Source organism: Macrotis lagotis, chromosome 1, assembly GCF_037893015.1.
Source record: "Macrotis lagotis isolate mMagLag1 chromosome 1, bilby.v1.9.chrom.fasta, whole genome shotgun sequence".
NCBI lineage: Eukaryota > Metazoa > Chordata > Mammalia > Peramelemorphia > Peramelidae > Macrotis > Macrotis lagotis.
The window spans coordinates 901,175,547-901,196,109 of record NC_133658.1 but is presented as its reverse complement, the minus strand read 5'-3'; the positions used below and the strand labels follow the sequence as shown (position 1 = coordinate 901,196,109).

At 50.2% G+C, this 20,563-nt stretch overlaps 2 protein-coding genes and 1 pseudogene across 2 annotated transcripts; 2 read left to right on the top strand and 1 right to left on the bottom strand.

Annotated features, from left to right (window-relative positions):
* Positions 1-92: 92 nt before the first annotated feature.
* MRPS12 (mitochondrial ribosomal protein S12) lies at positions 93-4,725 on the top strand. Its single transcript, XM_074219014.1, has 2 exons — positions 93-332; positions 4,245-4,725. Exons 1-2 carry the CDS (start codon positions 284-286, stop codon positions 4,622-4,624), a joined length of 429 nt encoding a protein of 142 aa, XP_074075115.1. The 5' UTR covers positions 93-283; the 3' UTR covers positions 4,625-4,725.
* Positions 4,726-7,531: 2,806 nt separating this feature from the next.
* On the bottom strand, positions 7,532-10,688 carry LOC141508569 (F-box only protein 27-like; annotated as a pseudogene).
* A 1,238-nt stretch (positions 10,689-11,926) lies between these two features.
* ACP7 (acid phosphatase 7, tartrate resistant (putative)) lies at positions 11,927-18,952 on the top strand. The gene is made up of 13 exons (XM_074219009.1): positions 11,927-12,095; positions 13,074-13,242; positions 13,357-13,557; positions 13,896-14,078; positions 14,280-14,403; positions 14,634-14,696; positions 14,803-14,917; positions 15,219-15,326; positions 15,446-15,503; positions 15,715-15,782; positions 16,387-16,458; positions 16,579-16,716; positions 16,919-18,952. Exons 2-13 carry the CDS (start codon positions 13,125-13,127, stop codon positions 16,982-16,984), a joined length of 1,314 nt encoding a protein of 437 aa, XP_074075110.1. The 5' UTR covers positions 11,927-12,095; positions 13,074-13,124; the 3' UTR covers positions 16,985-18,952.
* The last annotated feature ends 1,611 nt before the right edge of the window (positions 18,953-20,563 follow it).

The following is a 20,563-nucleotide window of genomic DNA, read 5'->3' as shown; positions in this document are numbered from 1 at the left end:
AAGGTGTCCAATCAGATGAGCCCTCCCGAGGCAGATTGACAGCCTGCTCGTCTAATCCGCGGTTCCTTTCTGCCCGGGGCTTCCGGTGTAGGCCCAGGGTTGAGGCTGGGAGACCTTCCCGGGCGGGGCACTTGGGTCGGGCTCCCGTCGGGGCGGGACTTCCGGTGTGCCTGCCCTTCCGCGAGGCCCCCCAGGCAGGACTTCCCCGGCGTGGGGGAGGGGCAGCAGCCTGCTGGGGACCCCCGGCTTTGGGGGAGGAGCTCTCTCCTAGCTGCCGCCGAGCATGGCGTCCTCCGGCCTCTTCCGCCGCTTGCACTCCTCCCTGAGCCAGGGTGAGCCTTTGTGAGCGCGGGCGGGCCGGGCGGGGGGCGCGGGGCTGTCCGGCCGGAGGCGGGGCCGCCCCTCCCCCGCGTGTGTGTGTGGGGGGGTCCCGTTGAGGCCGCAGGACTCCCAGCCTGGGGTCCCTGAGGTCAGCCGGCTGGCCCGCACGCCCCCGAGGCCTGGCGTCTCCGTTCAGAAGGGCAGCTTGGCGCCCGCATGTGAGAAGGGGGCAGAGCCCGGGCAGCGGGGGCCGGCTCTGAAGAGCCGCTGCCGCGGCCAGCCGGTGCTGGGCTGTAAGGCTCGGAGTCAGGAGGACCGGAGTTCGAATCCAGCCTGTGTGACCTTGGCCAGGTCACCTAACCCTCAGGGCCACCTCCAGCCGTCCTGATTCAGATCTGCCCCCTGGACCCGGATGGGTGCGGAGGAGAAAGTGAGGCTGGGGACTTAGCACAGCCCCCCTCACTCAAATCCGATTCATGTGCTCGTCAGGGCATCCCCTCCCTGATGTCCTGGTCTTCTTCTGGAAGGAAGGACAAGGAGTCCAAAAGAGACAGTCCCTGTCCCCAGGGAGCTTACAGTCTGTAAACAAATGTGTACAAAGCTAACTGTACTGGATGAACAGGGAAGGTTTCCTATAAATGGTGAGATTTTGGTTAGGTCTTAAAGGAAAGTCAGGGAAACCAGTAGTGGAGTAGAGGAAAGAGAGACTTCCAAGCCTGGAGAAGGCCTGAGAAAATGCCCAGAGCCAAGCAAAGATTGTCTTGTTCATGGAACAGCCAAGAAGCCAGATAGGGAGCTTGGTAGGGAGTAAGGTATAATAAATATCAGAAAGGTAGGAGGTGGCTGATTATGGATACCGAACAAGAAGGTTTTTGTATTTGAACCTGGAGGCAGTAGGGAGCCACTGGAATTTATTGAATAAGGGAGGGGTGACATCCTGAGGATGAACCTGAGGGAAGAGAGATAGGAGGCAGGCAGACCCTGCCAGCAGCTATTGCAGTAGGCCAGGTGTGAGGGGATGATGGCCTGGACTGGGGTGGAGGAAGTGTCAGAGGACAGAAGGGGCAAATTAGGGAGATGTGGCAATGCCTTGGATGTGGGGGTGAGAGTGAGGAGTCCAGGATAACTACTAGGTTGGGAGCCTGTGGGATGGGAAGAGGTTGGTGTCCTTAATGGTAATAGGGGAGATAATAGATGAGAAGGTATGGGGGGAGGTAATGAATTGTTTTGGACATTTGGTGTTTAAGACGTCTATGGACATTTAGTTCTTTTTGTCAGGTAGACTGTTGGAGATGGGAGATTGTAGGTTAGCAAAAGGCTGGATAGGTAGGTTCAAGAGTCGTCATCCTAGAGATGGCAGTTAAATCCGTGGGAACTGATGTCACCAAGTGAAATAGTATGGAGGGAGAAGAGAGGAGGCCTGAAGACAGAGCCCAGAAGGCATGTCTGGAGGAGGATTTCAGCAAATGAGCCAAAAAGGAAGAGAACCCTGGGAGTGGGAAGTTGGGGTGTCTTGAAAACTTAGAAAAGAGAATATCAGAATATTTAGGAGGAGAGTGATGAACCATGTCAAAGGCTACAGAGAGGTCAAGGAAGATGAGAATTAAGAAAAGGCCATTGAATTTGACCACCAAGAGATCAGTGGTCACTTTGGAGAGAGCATTTCTGTGCTGTGATGTTTGGAAGCCAGATAATAAGGGGCTATGAAGAGAGAGAGAAGTGGAGGCACCTATTGCAGATGCCTTTTTGAGGAGTTTAGTTACAAGGGGCAGAAGAGAAACAGGGTGATAGTTAGCAAGGATGGAAGCGTCACGTAGGGTTTTTGAGGATAGGGGTGATCTGGGCATGTTTGTAGGCAGGAGGGAACGAGCCAATAGATAAGTGAGAGACTGAAGACAAGTGAGAATGGAGAAGTATGGAATGGGAGCATTTGGACAGAAAGAGGGGGTCAGCCTTGGGAAGGGAGGAGAATAGAGAGGAGATGGGGTAGAAGGTGTCTGAGTGATGGGAGATGTGGAAGAGGGGAAAAGAGGGAGCTCTTGGCAAATGGCTTTCATTTTTTTCCTGTAAAGGTTCTCTGCCTAGATGAGGAGGTCAGAGGGAGCCTTGGGAGGTTTGAGGAGTGATGAAAATGTTTGAGATACCCACCAGGGAAAGTGGAAGAGTGAAGTGAAGAGGGAGTAGAATGGGATTCCCTGGTAGGAATGAGGGCCCAGTTGAATGAACTGAGGGAGGTCACACAACTAGTAAGAGTCTGAAGCTGGTTCTGACCTCTGTTTTCCCAACAGGAGGAATCATGGAGGATGGGCTCCCAAGCTGGGCTATAGTATTTTTTAAACTCTTGCTATGGCATTGTGTTGGGTTCTGGGAACATAGATGTACAGAATGAAATAATCCCAGGGTAGGATCTCCTCCAGTCTTCCAGATGGGAAAGGATGGGGAGAGGGTACCCCCCTCCAAATGAAGTGGATGTGAAGAGAGGAATGTATTCTTGATTTTCATCAAAGCTGGAAGCCAGATGATAAGGAATAGCCCTGACTGGCAGAAAGTTGGGAGGGTGGCAAGAGGAATGTTGGCACAGGAGCTAGAAACATCTGTTGGACCTTGAATGCCAACCTGAGAATATGCAGGTCTGATATGATCTTGAGAAGAGCTAGGTTTTAGCCCAAAGATTCTGATCCTGTCTAAGCTGGCTTCGAAGGGGCAGAGAAGCTGGAGGGAGGGAGCCTGCTGCTGCTGACTGCTTGTGGAAGGGAAGAAGTGAAGGAAGGGTCTGGGTGAGAGCAGGACAACAAGCAGAAACAGGGCTGTTTTGGCCAGAGCCAGGAATGTGATCGGCTCCTAGATATGGAGCCAGGAGCCTCACAGGGCATCTTTCTCACTCACTTCTTCCCTCATATTACAAATGATTTGTTCAAAGTTACATAAGTAGTAAATAGTGGGATTTGAACCCTGACCCTCCAACCTAAGATTCTAAGAAGACCAAGCATGACACAGGAGCAAAGGGGTTGGGTTGGAAACCTAACTTTGTAACTTACTACCTGGGAGATCTTGGATAATTCACCCCCCACCTTCAGTGTTCCCATTTGTAAAAAAAGGAATTGCAAGAATGCACAGGATTGTTCCAGTTTGTTTTTAAAAAGCAAATAGCACATTTAATTTGACAGTAACAAAATTGCCCCATTTGTGTCCCCTTAAGAATTTTTTTTCTCTGTATTTTAAAAATTTGTACTGTGGATCCACTACCCATCCCTTGATCACTTCCCATTTCCCTCTTCCCTCTCAGCCCAGTAGATGTTCTTCTGCATAACAAATTGGTTTAACCAAAGCCATGATGGCCAGATAATCAGCACCCATATCCCTGCCTGCCCAGGATCCCAAAGGAGGAGGGCTTCAGCCTCCCACTCTCAGACTTGTGACCAGAATTCTGAAACAATTCAGAGCCACTTTTTATTGTGTCTTGGTCACTGTATCAATTATTTCTTTGGTTCTGCTTCTATGTCATTCCAGATATATTCATACCCCCCCCACAGGTAGCAGAAGGCAATCATTCTATCTGCAAACCTCTATTTTGTGCCCATGTCGGGATGACTGTTTATTGAATAAGCCCATAATAAAAAACAAAAGGGTCAGACTCACTGGCTCATCTCTGAGGACATTCAGTGTCCTCAGGACAGAGCCTTAACAAGGATGAACCCTGGAGATGGCATGTGGTGCCATCCAGAGGGGGAGAGGAAGCACCAAGGGTCAGTAGTCTCCCCTTTGGCAACAGCACCTGTAGCTTCAGTGCTGGGGGCAGGGTGTTAGCTGAGCTGGGGACTCCTGAGAGAGCAGGACATGAGGTTATTTTGGGGACATGGTCTCAGAGACCTGGTGGGGCCCTGTCTCTCCTCAAATCTCCTTTCCCTTTTCCTCCAAATCAGCTCTCCAGCCGATGCTGAAGGCTCAGCAGTACCAGCTCCGTCCCATGGCCACACTCAACCAGATGCACCGCCAGGGCCGCCCCAAGTGGCCCACGCCCGGCCCCGGCCCCATGAATGGCTGTCCCCAGCTCAAGGCCGTGGTGTTGAAGACGATGATCCGGAAGCCCAAGAAGCCCAACTCCGCCAACCGCAAGTGCTGCCGAGTGCGCCTGAGCACGGGCCGCGAAGCCATCTGCTTCATCCCTGGCGAGGGCCACAGCCTCCAGGAGCACCACGTGGTCATGGTGCATGGGGGCCGCACCCAGGATCTCCCAGGCATCAAGCTCAAAGTTGTGCGTGGCAAGTACGATTGTGGCCATGTGCAAAAGAAGAAGAAGTGATAGGGAGGCCTGTGGTCACTCTTTGTGGGCCGGGCAGATGGACAGACATGGCAGGGGGGCCCAGGGCTGCAGACGGGAATAATACCATCATGATGACTCTTTCTTTGTGTGCAGCTTCTTCTAGTTTCCAAAGCGCTCTCACTTCCATCTGCCACTTACCCTTGTCCTATGAGATTGACTAGGCAGGTATAGTTTACAGGGGAGGAACACTGAGACCTAAGGAAAGAAACTTGTCTGACATGCAGTCAGGCCAAAATGTTTTGTTCAGGCCGGATAGTGGAGTGGTCTGCTAGGCAGCCTTCCAAGGGTCCCTGTGACAAGTTAATGGGAGCCCCACCTCTTCCTAGGGAAATAAGATTTGGTGGGATGGGACTAGGTGGAATGTGGACCCCAGTTGGTGTCCAATTGTGTCTAGTCCAGGATTGGCCTCAAGGGCATGACCTGCGTCTTGGAAGAATGGGCAAAATTTGGAGAATGGGGAGGAGAGAAGGCATCCTAAGTAATATATGAACAAGAGGATAGGAACATCAAGGAGACTGACCCAGGACCCGCCCCCCCCAGTAGGGAGTGGGGTGCTGTGATGGGATCCAGAGGGTGTGAGAACAATCAGTGGAAAGGTGGAAAGGCGATTCGCATCCTACCCCCCTGCCCAGGGTTCACCAACAGAACTGCCCCCCCCCAACCAGCTGATGGTGCAGCAGCTTCCATTTGGGCTGGGACAGTCACACCAGAAGAGCAGGCTTGGAAAGATTGCAACTGGCAAAACATCTCATTAGCTTATCTTTCCCCTTAAACTTACCCCTTTTCCAAACTTCCTTATTCCTTCTGGCATCACCATCCTCATAGTCACCTTCCTGTCACCTTCACCTTAGAATCCTGCAGTTGCCAAATCTTGTGCTCCAGAACATTTCTGCTGCCCTTCCCTTCCCCTGTCATGTCACTGCCCTGCTCGAGGGCTTCCCCTGAGCTATCTCCTCAAATCTGACTCAATCAGAGGGATCTCCCAAAAGTCAGCCTTCAGGGACCCCCTCTCGACTCCAGGTTCAAGTATAAAATGATGTTTTTCTGTTAAAAGCCTTCATGAGCCAGACCCCCATCTGCCTTTCCCAGGGTCTCCTGGGTTATTCTCAGCTTCCTACACTTTTAGGCCACATAGCTTTCCTGCTGTCTAACACTGAACAAAGACATTCAATTCTGCAGGCTTGGAGAGGGAATGAAAGTATAAAGCCATCCCTGAAAACAGGTTAGGAAAAAAAGCGGCAGGAGAGAGGGAAAACTTGCTGTGGAGTTGGTCAGACTCTGGGCTAGGAGCTGGGGGGGGCGGTCAAAAAGAGGCAAAAGACAGTCCCTGCCTGTTTGGATCTTGCCAACCAATGGGGAGACCAAGCGAACCATCATATACAAAGCACATTATCTCCAGGATAAATAGAAATAATTCAAGAGAGAAGACTTCCTATAGAAAGTAGAATTTTAGGTGGGACTTAGGAAGCGAGGAAGGTCAGTAGTTGGGAGTGGTGAAGGGAGAACCTTCCAGGCCTGGGAGCAGCTAGAGAGAATCCCCAGAACCTTGTGGTGGAGGGTCTCATTCATGGGACAGCCAGGAGGCTGGGGTCACTGGGTAGAAGAAAATGTAGTTAAGGCAGGAGAGGTGGGAAGAGCATTTTGTATTTGATCCTGGAGGCGATAGGGAACCTTTGGGGTTTATTGAGTGGGAGAGGGAGGGAAGTGACTTGATTGGACCGGGCTTTAAAAAAGCTGCATTAGTGGCTGAATGGAGGATGGATGGATTGCAGTGGGGAAAGATCTCAGCCTCCCCCAACAGACCATTGAAATAATTCAGGTGTAAGATGATGAGGGCTCATACCAGATGCTGGCTGTGTCAGAGGACAGAATGGGGTACCGGATGTTGGGGGTGTGAGGAATAGGAGTCGGAGATGATTCCAGAGTTGTGAGCCTGCAGGACTGCCCTCCACAGTGAGAGGCAAGGAGTTTTGGGGGAAAGACAGGTTTCATTTCCACCTTGACAGCCAGTTGGAGATGTCTGAAAGGCAGTTGGAGAGGCAAGATTAGAGGTCAGTGGAGAGTTGTAGACAAAGTACAGAGACTGTAGTTAAATCCATGGGAACTGATGAGTTGACCAAGTAAAGTAGTCTGGAGAGAGGAGAAGGCTCCAAAGAGCCCCGAGGGATACCTAAGATTTAGAGGGTGTGATCCAAAGGGGGAGCCAGGGAAGGAGATGCCTGTCTGTGTCTTCTGAAAACAAGACTTGTGAACAGCTCTTCTGTTCCCTGTCTATTCTGGCCTGTTAGGATACTATAGTTGTATTGTGTCTCTTTTCAATTAAAAAGCCTATTAAAAAAGAAATCCACCTGCCTGTCTAGCCAAGTAGATTAAAATTAAGGGGATGATTAGTTATATGATTGTGTTTATTTGTTAAGAGGGTGGGGGTGGGGCAGAGATAGTGATTCAGAAAAGAAAGAACAGAAAGAAAACATGAAACAGTATCAAGACTAGGTTAAAGGACATTCTGAGGAGAAGGATTTGTGCTTGCCACCATCCAGTTCAATAGACTTTAAAAAGGGTCCTGATAGGAGTTGTTTCTCTTCTTTGAATAGCAGGGCAGGAAGGTGTTCAATTTGATAATTTAACATTTACTCACTAGTCTCCCCCCACCCCAAGCTCCATGACTAACAATTAGAACAGTTCCTTCCTTGCTTCATCCTGGTGATTCCAGCTGAAGGAGGGAACAACAGGAGGGTTGAGTGCTGGCTTTCTCCTGCGGGCTCTGACCCCTGCTTGCTCAGAGCTCCCTGTCTCTGGGGTGGAGCTTTAACTGAGCAGGTCAGTCATAGGGTCCTGGAATAGACCTTGAGCTTAGTGATTAGGCATCGTAATGCCCAGCCAGTGCTAGGCATCTTTGCCAGTGTGTTCAAAAAAGACAAGAAAATGCCTTTTGGGAAGTTGGTGAAGATGTGGAAGACCTATGGAAGATTAGGATGGTGTTTTGGGACCCTAGATCCCCCCAACCCTCATGGTTCCCCCCAGACTTCCTCTTGCCTCCTCCACTCTGAAAGCCCACCTGGCTGTAGGTATTGTCATTTCAGTTGTTGATAGGATTGGGCGAAGCATCAAATCTGACCAATACAATGCTATTGGGCCACTAGTGTGACATGAAGCTGGTACTTGAAGTCATAGTCCCAATGGGTTCCCCATCATCCATGAATGGGACATCCCCTCAAATGTCTTTGACCTGGAAATCTCCCTGCCCATGATCGGTGGTGAGAGGCTCACTAGTCACTGATCTGGATCTCTGTCCAGGGGTTATCCAACATCTCTGGCAACAGCGTCTGAGTTAGGAGGTCTACCACCTGCTGCTTGCAGCACCATCTGGGGAGGGAACAGAAGTGATGGCTATTGTCCCCCAAAGGGGTCATTGAAGGGACTTGGAATTCATGGGGGACCCACCTGAAGGAAGACAACTAGAGGCAAGTCTGGCCTTTCACCCAGGGAGATCTACTGTCTTCCACTTTCTAGCCATTTCCACCCATTTTCCATTTCTAGAACCTTTCTATGGGAACCAAAGCAGCATATATATGGGTTGGGAGGGAAGGGGGTTGTGGAACCTCCCCCCACTTCTGCATTTAGGGGCCTTTCCCCTAGACCGCCCTCTTGGCAGAACTTGCCCTTCTGATAAGGGTTTTGGAGCAGGTTCCATCCCAAAGGTTCCAGGATGCCCAGGCAGGCCCAGGAACAGAGCTTGGGAGCTGGAGGCCAGTGTCCAGTAGCCTGGCCTGGGCCCACAGAAGACACCCTAGTGCTGGCAGCACATGGCCTGGCATGTCACTGACCTTCAAGGGAAAACATGAAGCAAGACTCGCAGCAGCTCCAGAGACTGGGAGCTCGGTTCAAGAGTCTGCCCTTTCTCTGGTACCTGGCTCTTTGGCTGGTCCTTGTGGGAGACAAACTCTCACTCAACCTGGCTCCGAGACAGACTACCCACATTTGCTGCCCTCAGGGAGCTAACCATCAGACTTAAAGGAGAAAGTCAGTAGAGCTTGTCATGGCAGCAGTGTGGATCCTTTTCACCATGGGAGAGACAAAGACAAAATATCCTGCTTCAGTACCCTCAAGAAGCTAATGATATAGCTCCCTTAGCTCAGGTGAGTGCTTCAGACTTGCTTAATCAACTGAGATGTCCATCATTGAACAACCCATTGGGGCCCATTCCAGTACTGGAGTCCTCTTCTTTGCTTGAGCTTCCTACACATATACTTATCCCTCCTAGATACAGCCCCCCAGAAGTCTGCCAGTAGCTATCACATCCTCCTAGATCGTCTTAAGACCAACCCACCCCCCAACTTCCCTCCACTGATTCTCACCAGATCTGGGTTGGGGACTCTTCATCAGGTCATGAATGTCCCTTCAACAAATGGAAGAGACCAGGGCAGAGATGGGGAGAACATCTTCCTTCACCTGGGAACTGACCCAAGGGCGAGATCAGACCTGTAGAGTGTTTTGAAAACCTCAGCACAGTAGGTAAAGGGGAACTGTGATTATGGTTTTTATTGAATTAGCTTTTGGGGGCTGCACAACCATTAGATTCATTGAATAATAATGTTATATCAAATACCATTGCATTATTGCCTTCACAGGTATGCTTATTTTAATGATACAGTGTGACTACATTAATATTTCTCTATTCCTGTCTGATGGATAAACTCAACATTTCATAGACTAGGCAAGTCTTTCCATTGGTACTGACAAAAATAATTTAATTGTGATAGTCAGTGTGGGGCAATGGGAACAGCCCCAGCCTTGCTGTCCCAGAGGGTTCAAATTTCATCTCCTCCCTGTGTGGCCAAATCGCTTGCCCTTTCTGGGCTTTAGTTTCCTCATCTATATACAGGGGTGGAGCAGACTCAAAAGCCTGAGGTCTTTTCCAGTTTCAGTTCTGTAATCCTAAATGTGGGCTTTCTAAGAAAGAAATGTGGTACCAGGCAGAATGGCATACCCCTGAAGACCCTGCTGCACCCAGGCGGTGAGAATCCAGTCACCTTTTAGTCAGCAAAACAGGACAGGTTAAAACTTCTGTCCTGGTCAGTACTGGGATTAGTTTATGAGAGGCATCTTCAGCTTGGGAGAGACAAAGACAGAGATAGAGATGGGGAGAGACAGACGAGGGTGGGGAACAGAGCAGGGGGAAGAGAGAAAGAAGGGAGGAGAGACAGAAGAGAGAGATGGATAATTTGCACAGTGCCTTTATTGTTTTTGTTTTTGAGAGGCAATGAGGTTAAGTGACTTGCTCAAAGTCACACAGTATCAAGCATTTGAATCTGGATTTGAACTCAGGTCTCCTGACTCTGAGACTAGTGCCTTAGCCATTGTAACACCTAAGCTACCCATACATTGCCTAGTAATAGTTTTATTATGGAAAATGAGCACCAGTTAGCTGAGATATTACTGCTGTGTTCCTGGGTGATTAAGTGATTCTTTCATTTTCAGGGGTCAGCTGATAAATCTAAGGTTGCAGAATGTGTTCCCTGCTTGTCCTCTTCTTGCCATCATGTGTCCCAGGACCGCAGGTCCAGAACTGAAAGGGCCTTAGAGGCATCTTATAGGAAAGATAAGGGGAAATGACTCCCCCCAGGGACACAAAGGTAGAGAGGGAAGAACCAGATTTACCCTAAGTCTCCTGGCTCTGTGTCCTACTGAGCAGCTTTATTCTTCCTCCTTTAAGACAGAGCAGAGCCTGGAGGCTCCTGGATCCTTTTAGAGGCACATTCCTTCCCAGTCCCTCCACCCCCAAATACATAATGCCCAACATATACCAGAAGGAATACAGTCTTCAGATCACAAATTTAGAGCTGGCACTGGTCCAACCCCCTCATTTTACAGTTGAGGAAATTGAAGCCTAGAAAAGGGAAGCAACAAGCCTGAGCTTACACAGGTAAGCACCAGAGATAGAACCTCTGACTCCAGGATTATGGGGCTTCCCTAATCACCCCCACCATGACCAAAACTTGTATGTAAGCCTGCTAATGATGCTACTAGCATTACCGTACATCATGGCTGTAAATGTTAATGACACTACCAAAGAGTAACCTGAATTGTACAAGTAAGACCAGAGACAAGAGAAATGGGCCTAGGAGCATCTCATGGGGTCCTGCCCCTGGACTGTGGCAAACTGGACCCACTCAAAGGCCCCTCCAGGCCAGAGACACCTAGGCTCTCCTCGAAACACAGCAGATATTTTTAGAATGTTCCAAAACCAATGAAGGATGACCTGCCAGGAGGCTGGGGAGTCAGTCTCCAGCTCACAAGGGCCAGGTTCTAGACCTTCCTCTGACACAGGGACAGATGAATGTATGAAAAGTCACCCTATCTGTATGACTCTGGACAAATCACCTAACAGTACCCCAAGCAATTCTATAAGAGTGCCAAAGGGTTGATTGTGTCAGGAAGTTTGCACCTTGGAATTCCACCCCCCCCCATACACACCCTAATGAAATCACTGGTCTGGCCCAGGACAATGGATCTTGAGGAAAGGGGTTGAGACCCAGGCCTGCTGGCCCCAGGGAACCTGGTGTCAATGTGGGCTGACCCTGGATGGAAGGGGCCCAGCCAGCCCAGCCTAGCTCAGCCCAGAAAGGGGACCATCCTGAGCTCCTTCTAGTTGTGATTTGGTACAGAGGCCGCCGATCCCCAGGCTTGGTCATAGCTATTTTCTGATATTACAAGAATGAGTGATATAGTGACTGATGGAGGGGTGAGTCAAGGACACATCCTTCTGGGATGAATGGGGATGTTGGGGGGAGGGTTGAAATCTTCCATTTCCCCATCAGAGACCCAGGATTTGGGACCAGACCTCAAGGTCACAAAGCTGCCTGTTTGTGCCCAGCTAACACCCTTCTCCCCACCTGTGTCTGGGTGGATCTCGCACGTACTGCCAAGGTAATCGGCCCACTGACCTACTCCAGTTTCCGGGTTTGGGAAGGGAAGTGTGGGGTGCTAGGACACCTGGGTTTAATTTCCAGACTCCAAGTTCTCCTCTGGCTTCTGAGAGGGAATGTAGGTGGTGACTTGGATCTCTCCCTAAGGCAATTCAGCTAGGGGAAGTTATAGTATTTCCCCCCCACCCTCAGCAGCCTCCCCCACTGGCCAGGTGCACCAAACCTTCTCGGGCTCCAGGTACCCCTCCCTCCCTTGGATCCACCCCCAAGGGGTGGGCGTGTGGGCGTGCCCCTTTCCCCCAACCGGCCTGACCTGTGAGACCTGGGGGTTTAGCTGTCTGAGGAGCCCATCACCCCAGACCTGGGGTTCTTCCAGTGCTGGGATGGGCTCACGGGTGACTGGAAGCCTGGCCAGAAAAGAGCCCGGCTGGTACCATCAGCTGCACCCCGAGGCTTCCAGGACAACTGCCATAAAAAGGCTTAGGGCAGTGTGGGCCTGGACAGTGACTTCTGCCAGTGGGGTAAGTGGGGGGTGCAGCAAGAGCTGGATGGACTAGCCTGGACCCTGGCTGGCCAGCCCCTATCTCCCAGCACCTCCTGGCTTTCCTGGCAGGCTCCTTCTCCTTCCACCCAAGAATCCCCTCTACCTTCCTCTCCCAGGAAGGGAAAGGGGGGGCCAGAAAGACTCTGGAATAGTTCTGGGAGGGTGGAGTCTGAGGTGGGAAAAGGAGGGCCAGGAAGTTTTAGGGAAGGATACTGGAGAGGGGGAAGTGACCAGTAGCACTCAGAGAAGGTGGAAAGGGGAGGTTTGCCGGGATAGGGAGTTTGAGATGAGAGGGGAACCTGAGAAAGGATGCGGGGAAAGAGCATGCGCTGGGAAGGGAGGGCTGGGGAAGGGTGCTGAAAGCAGAGAGCTTGAGAAGAGGCGGGGAGGTCCAGGAAAGATTGCTGGAAGGGGAGGCTTGAGATGGGAAAGGATACTGCGATAGGGAGTTTGAGATGAGAGGGGGACCTGGGAAAGGATGCTGGGAAATAGCATGAGTTGGGAAGGGATGGCTGGGGAAGGATTCTGGGAGCAGGGAGCTTAAAAAGAAAGGGGGGGAGAAGGGAAGGATGTTGGAGGGGGGTGTCCAGGGGCTCTCAGGGAAGGGTGTTGGGAAGAAAAGAGATGGGAGAGAGAGCTGGGAAAGGATGCTGAAATGGGAGAAGGACCAGGAAAAGAGTATGAGGAAGGGGGAGCTTGAGATGGGAGGGAAAAGCTTGCAAAGAGGATGTCAGAAGGGGACATCGAAGTGTAAGCATGTAACAGAGACTGGGAAAGAAAGAGAACTAGCCTTGGGAGACTTAAGATTGTAATAAGAGACTGTTAGGGGATCCTTGGAAGGGTTCAGATTCAAGGACAAAGGGTGGCCAGAGGGGAGTCAAAGCAGAGCTGAGTGAAGGTGGGTGGCCTGAGGATAACCTGGCATTGATACTGTCCATTCATCTCTCCTGCCTAGATTAAAGATCTCATCAAATAGCAGCAGCCACTGGCTCCCTTCTCCTTCAGGATGATTACTGGCCCCAGCCCTAGCTGTTACTGCCTCCTCTTTTTCTTCCTTTTGGGGGATGTAGTAGCTGAGGGGTCTCAGAAGGCTGTCCCAGAACAAATACATTTGTCTTATCCAGGTGAGTGCCCAGGAACCCCCCACAGGGACCAGACTCCTATCCAGCCCAAGCCTGAGTCTGCCTGCCTATGTCCTGGGCCCAGTTGACTTCTCTTCACCCTAACTCTCCGTGTAGGTGAACCTGGTTCCATGACAGTGACCTGGACCACTTGGGTACCAGCTGCCTCTGAAGTCCAATTTGGACTGCAGATCGGGGGGATTCTGCCCCTGCGGGCCCAAGGCTTCTCCAGTCCCTTTGTGGATGGTGGCATCCTGAGACGGAAGCTGTACATGCACCGAGTTACCCTTCGGGGGTTGCTGCCTGGTGTCCAATATGGTGAGGAAGGTTCAGGGACTAGGAAGTGATGATGGTGGGAAGAGAAAGAGGCAAAGGGTTGGGGGTACAACTAGGGGCAAGTAGAGACTTTTAAATGTGCTTAGAACAGGTTTCCTGGAGAGGATATCTGGAAATGAGGGGGCAGGAGAGAACCAGCCCTTTGGGAAAATGGGGACAAACTGACCCGCCCACCCTCCCCTCTCTCAGCTGATTCAATTCAGTTATAATTAACATTGTGTAATGACTTTGGGGTGCTAGTCCCCACCCTTGGCCAATCTGGGGAGAAATGGGGAGAGAGTAGTCAGGACCCAATCCTCTCTCCCTCCTCTGGCCCTCAGTATACCGCTGTGGCAGTAACCAAGGCTGGAGCCGGAGGTTCCGCTTCCGAGCTCTCCGATTTGGGCCCAACTGGAGTCCCCGACTGGCTGTCTTTGGGGACATGGGGGCTGACAACCCACAGTCTCTGCCCCGACTTCGAAGGGAGACCTTGCAGGGGATGTACGATGTGGTGCTGCACGTGGGTGAGGTGTGGGTGAAGCTGGATAGGGTGGGGCTGGGTGAGACTGGACAGGTGGGGATGGTGAGGGGTGAGACTGGACAGGTGGGGATGACAAAAGGTGAGACTGGACGGGGTGAAGATGACGAGGGGTGAGGAGGAGTCACGGAGGTGAAGGCAGGACTGGGACCTCACTACTTCTCCCTTTCCTTTCCCCATTCCCCAGGAGACTTTGCCTATAACATGGACCAGGACAATGCAAGGGTAGGGGACACATTTATGAGAATGATCGAGCCGGTGGCTGCTTCTGTCCCCTATATGACGTGTCCTGGAAACCACGAGGAGCGCTAGTGAGGAAGGGGTGGACCCTTGTGAGGGTGGGGGTATGAACTTGATGGCCATTGGAGGTATGGGATAATCCATGTGCTCCTACTGTAGTCTCAGCCTCTTCCTTCCTGAGGAAATGACCAGCAGAGTGGTCACCAGAGGAGGTGGGCAGGCAGACCAAGGAGCTGAAGTGGGCAAGGGGTCACGCTGGCTCTCACCACCCAGCTGATGTGGTCCCTTTCTCCCAACCTAGCAATTTCTCCAACTACAGAGCACGTTTCAGCATGCCTGGGGACACTGAAGGGCTTTGGTACAGGTGAGTCCCAGCTGGGCTTCTCTCCTGAGGGCTGAGGATCAGGGCTGGGCCTGATCTCTGATGTCTTCCTCCTCCCCCCTTTCTCCTTCCTTCTCTCTCCCTGCAGCTGGGACCTAGGGCCTGCCCACATCATCTCCTTCTCCACTGAAGTCTATTTCTTTGTCCACTATGGGCGACACCTGATTAAGAAACAATTCCACTGGCTAGAGAGGGATCTTCAGGTGAGCCGGAAGGGGATGGGTTTGGGACCCAGTAACACACCCATTATTGGTGGTTTGGGGCCATTCTCTCTGGGCATCATCCTTCATCATCCTTTCTCCACTGACTCCCTCCTTGAAACATTCTAGGAGGCCGTATGTCCTTTGGGGGCAGGGTCTTGTGTTTGGAAGCCTGGTAGGTGGTTGGCACCTATGTTGGCACCTATTAGGTCCTCTATAGATGGTGGAATCCCTGCTGGGATCTCTCTCTCAGCAAGGTTCCCTCTCTCCCAACCTCACAGCTGCCCTTCCTTTCCCCTACCAGAAAGCCAACGACAACCGGGCTAAGAGACCATGGATTATAACAATGGGGCACCGCCCCATGTACTGTTCCAATGCAGACCTGGATGACTGCACACGCCATGAGAGCATAGTAGGGATACAGACCACACTCAGCCAACTAAGAGGAGCTGGGGCTAGGGGAGGAGGGATAACATTGGGGGGGGATTTGGAGAGTTCTGCTCTAAGCCCCACTTTTCTTTATACTCCTAGGTCAGAAAAGGCATTTCTGGTGGTCGCTACGGCTTGGAGGATCTCTTCTACAAATATGGTATCCATCCCATCATCACCCTCTTCTTCTATCAGCCTCATTTATTAAACACCAACAGTATAATCAACATACACAAAAATAGATGATGGGACGATTTTGGTGTAGGGAAGCACACTAACTGGGAGAATCCCCTTTCCTGTGGGAGGGGATAGCCCAGCTGATATCTCTGGGCTTGAAGATGGGTCTGGTGACTCTTCTTTCCCTTTCCCAGGAGTTGACCTGCAGTTGTGGGCACATGAGCATTCCTACGAGCGCCTCTGGCCAATCTATGACTACCAGGTGAGGAGGTGGTTTGGGCCAGACTTTTTATTCTGGGCTTCCTCCCCCAGGACAGACCTTCCTGAGGTTCCTGGCTCTGACATCCCTGATAAGCACATTTCCCAACCCTTCAGTCCTTCCCTGAGCCTCCTGCCACAGTCATGTGGCAAACAATTAGGAGATACCTTTCCTTTAAAGTCCTTCCCTTCAGCAGACCTGAGGGGTGAGGCAGGGTGAGCCCCGGGGTGTGCTGGTGAAAGTCAATGGCTAAATTTTCAGAAATGGGCAATCACTATAAATTGAGGCTGGATTGATGGTTTTACTAATTGTCTAGACTTTAAAACGTGATGGAGAAGATGTTAATAATAATGTAGGTTAAAATTAAAAATGATTTTGGCGATAGTTGTTTACTAGTACACCAACCAGCTAAGCCCATTGCTGAGGGTTTGGAGAGCTGGTTGTTAAAATATTGACCACCATGCCTTTGTCTGAGTCCATTGCTCGGGCTTGGAGAGCTGGTTGTTAAATACAGCATCCCACTGGGTAAACTATTGTTTGTGCACTTCAGGGAGCCTTGTCTGTGTCTCTTCATCTGACCTTTCTTCCTTTTGGACCTTTCTCCCAGGTCTATAACGGTAGCCGAGAAAGTCCCTACACCAATCCCCGTGGACCCATCCACATCATCACTGGATCTGCTGTGAGCCGAGCTGCTGGGGTGGCTAGGGAGGGGCGCTGCTGTCCATGGTGCTCAGGGAGGAAGGGGCTGCTCCACACTGAGGTTAGGGCTGAACTGAACTTCCCTCTTTTCTTTGGGCAGGGTTGTGAGGAACTGCTGACTCCATTTCACTCTTTCCCGAGGCCTTGGAGTGCCATCCGGGTGAAAGAATACGGCTTCACCCGCCTTCACATTCTTAATGGTACCCACCTCCATGTGCAGCAGGTGTCTGATGACCAGGTCAGCAGCAGGGCGGTTGGATGGTGTGGCTGGGTCCTGTCCCCTTGGGAACTGGGAGGTCTGAGGCCCAACAGCCCCTGGGGCCATGGCTCCACTCAGAAGACTCAAAAAAAAGCTTGGGACTTGACTCCCAAATTAAGCAGGGGATGGGGGAGAAGTGAATTCAGGGCTTCTCTGGTGACTGGTTGTTTCTCTCTTTTAGAATGGGAAGATTGTGGATGATGTATGGTTGGTCAGACCCCGTGAAGGCCGCAGGAACTACCTCTAGGAACCCCCCAACCCTAAAGTATAATCCCAGGCTCAGGGGGTGGGCACAACCCGACCTCCATCGAAGAGGACAGAATCGTTTTCTGCATCCAGGGTCCTGGGGGGCATAGAAGACCTGAGGTCTTAGGCTCCTGGGCACAGGGCCTCCTTCCCACTGCTGGGAGCAGGAGGCCAGCCCTGGGGTGAGTAGGGAAGGGAGCTAGCTAAGACATGTTCAGAGAGGGATGGAGTGTCCACATGGAGCCAATGTCAGGCTATGGGGCTTCCCTGCCCACCCTTCCACAAAACCCTGCCACTGTTTTCTGCTGCATGGTCATGGATTTCAGGATCCCCACAGAATAAGGCAAGTGGGGGTCTCAGCTTTTCCTGAGACTATAAAGGAAGGTCCTTAATAATGCTCTTGACCCAGCCCTTCCATGCCGGGAGATCTTCTGTGGTTCTCAATGCCCACAGTGAGACTTCTAGTCTCCAGCCTTCCTCAACTGTCGTTTTTCTGATTCAAGCCTCATCTGTCCAGACTTTTCTCCATTCCGGCCTCCATTTTCCTACCTCCATGTTGCACCATTATGGATGCTGGGAATGCCCTCCCCACCCATCTCCACCAGTGGAAGTTGTGACCATTCTGAAGGCTCAGCTGAAAGGATGCTTGACTCCTCTCCCAGGCTCCCTGATTCCCTCCCTTCCCCTACCAGAAGCATCATCTTCATCTTCCAAACTCTGACAACATTTTGTGCCCTTCATTTTTGGTGGGGGAAGGAAGACTCTTATTTCCTTATTATTATTTCTGGTGAGGACCCTTCCCCTCCCAAAATAAAATGGATCAGTGACTGCTCCAAAACTGCCCCAGGCTGAGATAGTGACAGCAGGTCAGTCTGGCTTGGATCCAGTTCAGCCATGACACTCCCAAGGGGAGGTTGAATTGGTTAGGAAAGCCCTGGCAGGGGGCTTCTGGCTCCAGAGTCCCTCTTTCTCAGATCTACCAGATATCTGAAGCACCCCAGTTGTTGGTGAAGGATTAGCACAGCAGAGCAAGAGTTCCCACTGGAGGGTTAATCAATGATCCTTCTGTGTCACCTTGGTCTTTCCCTCTGCACCTCAGTTTCCCCACCTGTATAATAAGAGGGAATCAAGTAAGATTTCTCCAATTTCTTCTAGTTGAGAACTACCCCCTCTCTTCCAGGAAGGCCTCTTGGCTCCAGAGCCCTTTTTCTCACTTTTCCTTCAACTTCTCATCTGTCCAGTGAGGCCTATGCCCTGGACCATATCCGAAATTCCTTTTGACTCTGATTAAGATTGAAGACCTGCATCTGCTGGCACACAGCACCTTTAACCCAACTAGAGCCAATGACCTATTATGTTGAGCTGCTTCCCTCCCCCAAGTCCCTTTCCCTGAGCCTCAGTTTCCTGACATTTATAAACAGGGAATAAGCTCCCTCTCAGAGCTTCTTTAAATCATGAATCACACTCAGGAATGCTTAGTATTGTGACCAATATCATTCAAGTAGCTTCTGTATTTTTCAGTTCTTAACACATGGGAAGGGTTGGATAAATGTTTGCTGAATGAATGAACAATGAGTGGCCAAAGGAGAGACTCAGAAGAGCAGCCCATGGGCATTTAAGGGGAGGTGCCTCTCCAGGTTCACTCAGTCAGCAGATAATTAGTCACTACCATGTGCCAAGCTTTGGGAAGGCTTCCTAAAGGAAGCATGTGAGCTATGTTTAAGTGTCTTTTGATCATGCTTCGTAACTGGAAAAAGACTTCTGAACACACATCACCAGTATCTGGAATATTTATTTATTTATAAATGATGTAGCTAGTCTTAAATTAGGGTCTGGGTTGGAATAGATGGTCACTGACTTCCCTTCCAACTCTGAAATTCTGTGAATCCATGATAATTCATTATGTATTTTATGAAATATATATGCCAAAACAAATTTTAAAAAGATACTAAAGATGAAATAAACATTTGCAAAGCATTTTTCTTGTTTTTATGAAACACTCCAAATAACCTAAAACCTTTCTCATCTCCTTGGAAACAATTATGGAACATGCCTCACTATTTTTGAAAATCTTGCTTTAGTGCTCTCTTAGCAAGTGGTTTGAAGATCTGGGCCTAAGGTCTGTTTATTTCAGTACTGGATTCAATATTTCAATAGGTGCTTCCAGAGCTGAAATGGGAAGAAGGTTATAATCAACAGAACCCACAAAATGCCATTTTTAAAGGCAAGAGGGTGATTATGTTAGTATTCAGTATTTATGTATTCATCATTGTGGCCATTGCTTTCAGTCTTCTTTCCTATGGGGGGGGGATACACACACACACACACACACACACACACACAAACAAACATATATAAAATCCAAAGAGTTCCCCAGGTTCCTGGAAGTGTGGGTGGTGAAACCCCCAGCTATTCATACTTAGTCCTCCAAGCTCCTTCACTGCCCCAACCAAGAAACTGGTGTATTGAGGTACACAAAAGTGTAAACTTCTCAAAGGTAAGCACTTGTTTTGTTTTTGTCTTTGTATCACAGTACTTTGTACACATCCTTCATACATGCTCAATGAATTAAGATGAAGCTTCTATTGTGGTGGTAAAGGTTTGAATATTTTGAGAGTCCTTTAAGCTCTACCCATGTTGACACATTTGATCCTCATAACCACTCTGGAAGGTAGAGGCTGTTATTATCCCCATTTTACAGCAGAGAAAACTAAGGCAGATAGAGGGGAAGTGATTTGCCCAGGGTCACCCAGGTAGTGTCTAAAGTTGGATTTGAATTCAGGTCTTCCTGACTGCAGATCCAGTACTCCTCCTCCCAGTGACCAGCCATTAGAACCGATCTTTCTCTCTTTTTCTTTTCTTTCTTTCCATCCTTCCTTCTTTCCTTTCTCATGATTGTGGATTCAAAGCTGGGAGCCCAGGGATGGCTAATTGGGTCTTAGATGGAGAGCTTCAAGGGAATATACAAGAGGTCATCACGTGCAGCCCTTTTATTTTAAGGATGTGGCAATTGAGGTTCTATGCCTTGCCCAAAGGCACCCAGTAAGGCAGATCCAGGTGGGTAGAAAGTCTCTTCTTCCTCCTTATTAAAGGGCTGAGCTAACTGGGATGACTTACCCAAAGCCTCGGGGGCTAGGCAGGGCGTCCTGGTGATTAGTGTCCCCAGAGGGGTTCACCCCATTTTCACAACTGTATTTGGGACCATTTGACATGTGATCCCAGTGTCAGGGGTCAAACCTGATATTGATTAGTAGAGCTTAATTTTTTTAAATTAAAAAAATAGAAGTTCTCAAGAATGGCCACGAGGTGGTGCCACATTGCACAGAACTCTGAACTTGGAGTCAGGAAGAAGCCAGTTCAAATCCAATCTCAGAAGCTCCCTGACCAGTCTCCTCAGGTATGAGAGGAAGGGGTTGCACTGCACAGTGCTTTTTGTCTCTAGAGCTAGGATCCCACCTTGACACTTTTCAGAATCCCAGCTGTTCTCCAAAACTGAGCTGCAAGGCTGGGTGGTCTTAAAACCTACTGCCCCTCCCCAAAGCGATCTAGAATTGACTATTTTCTATTTACTTATTATATT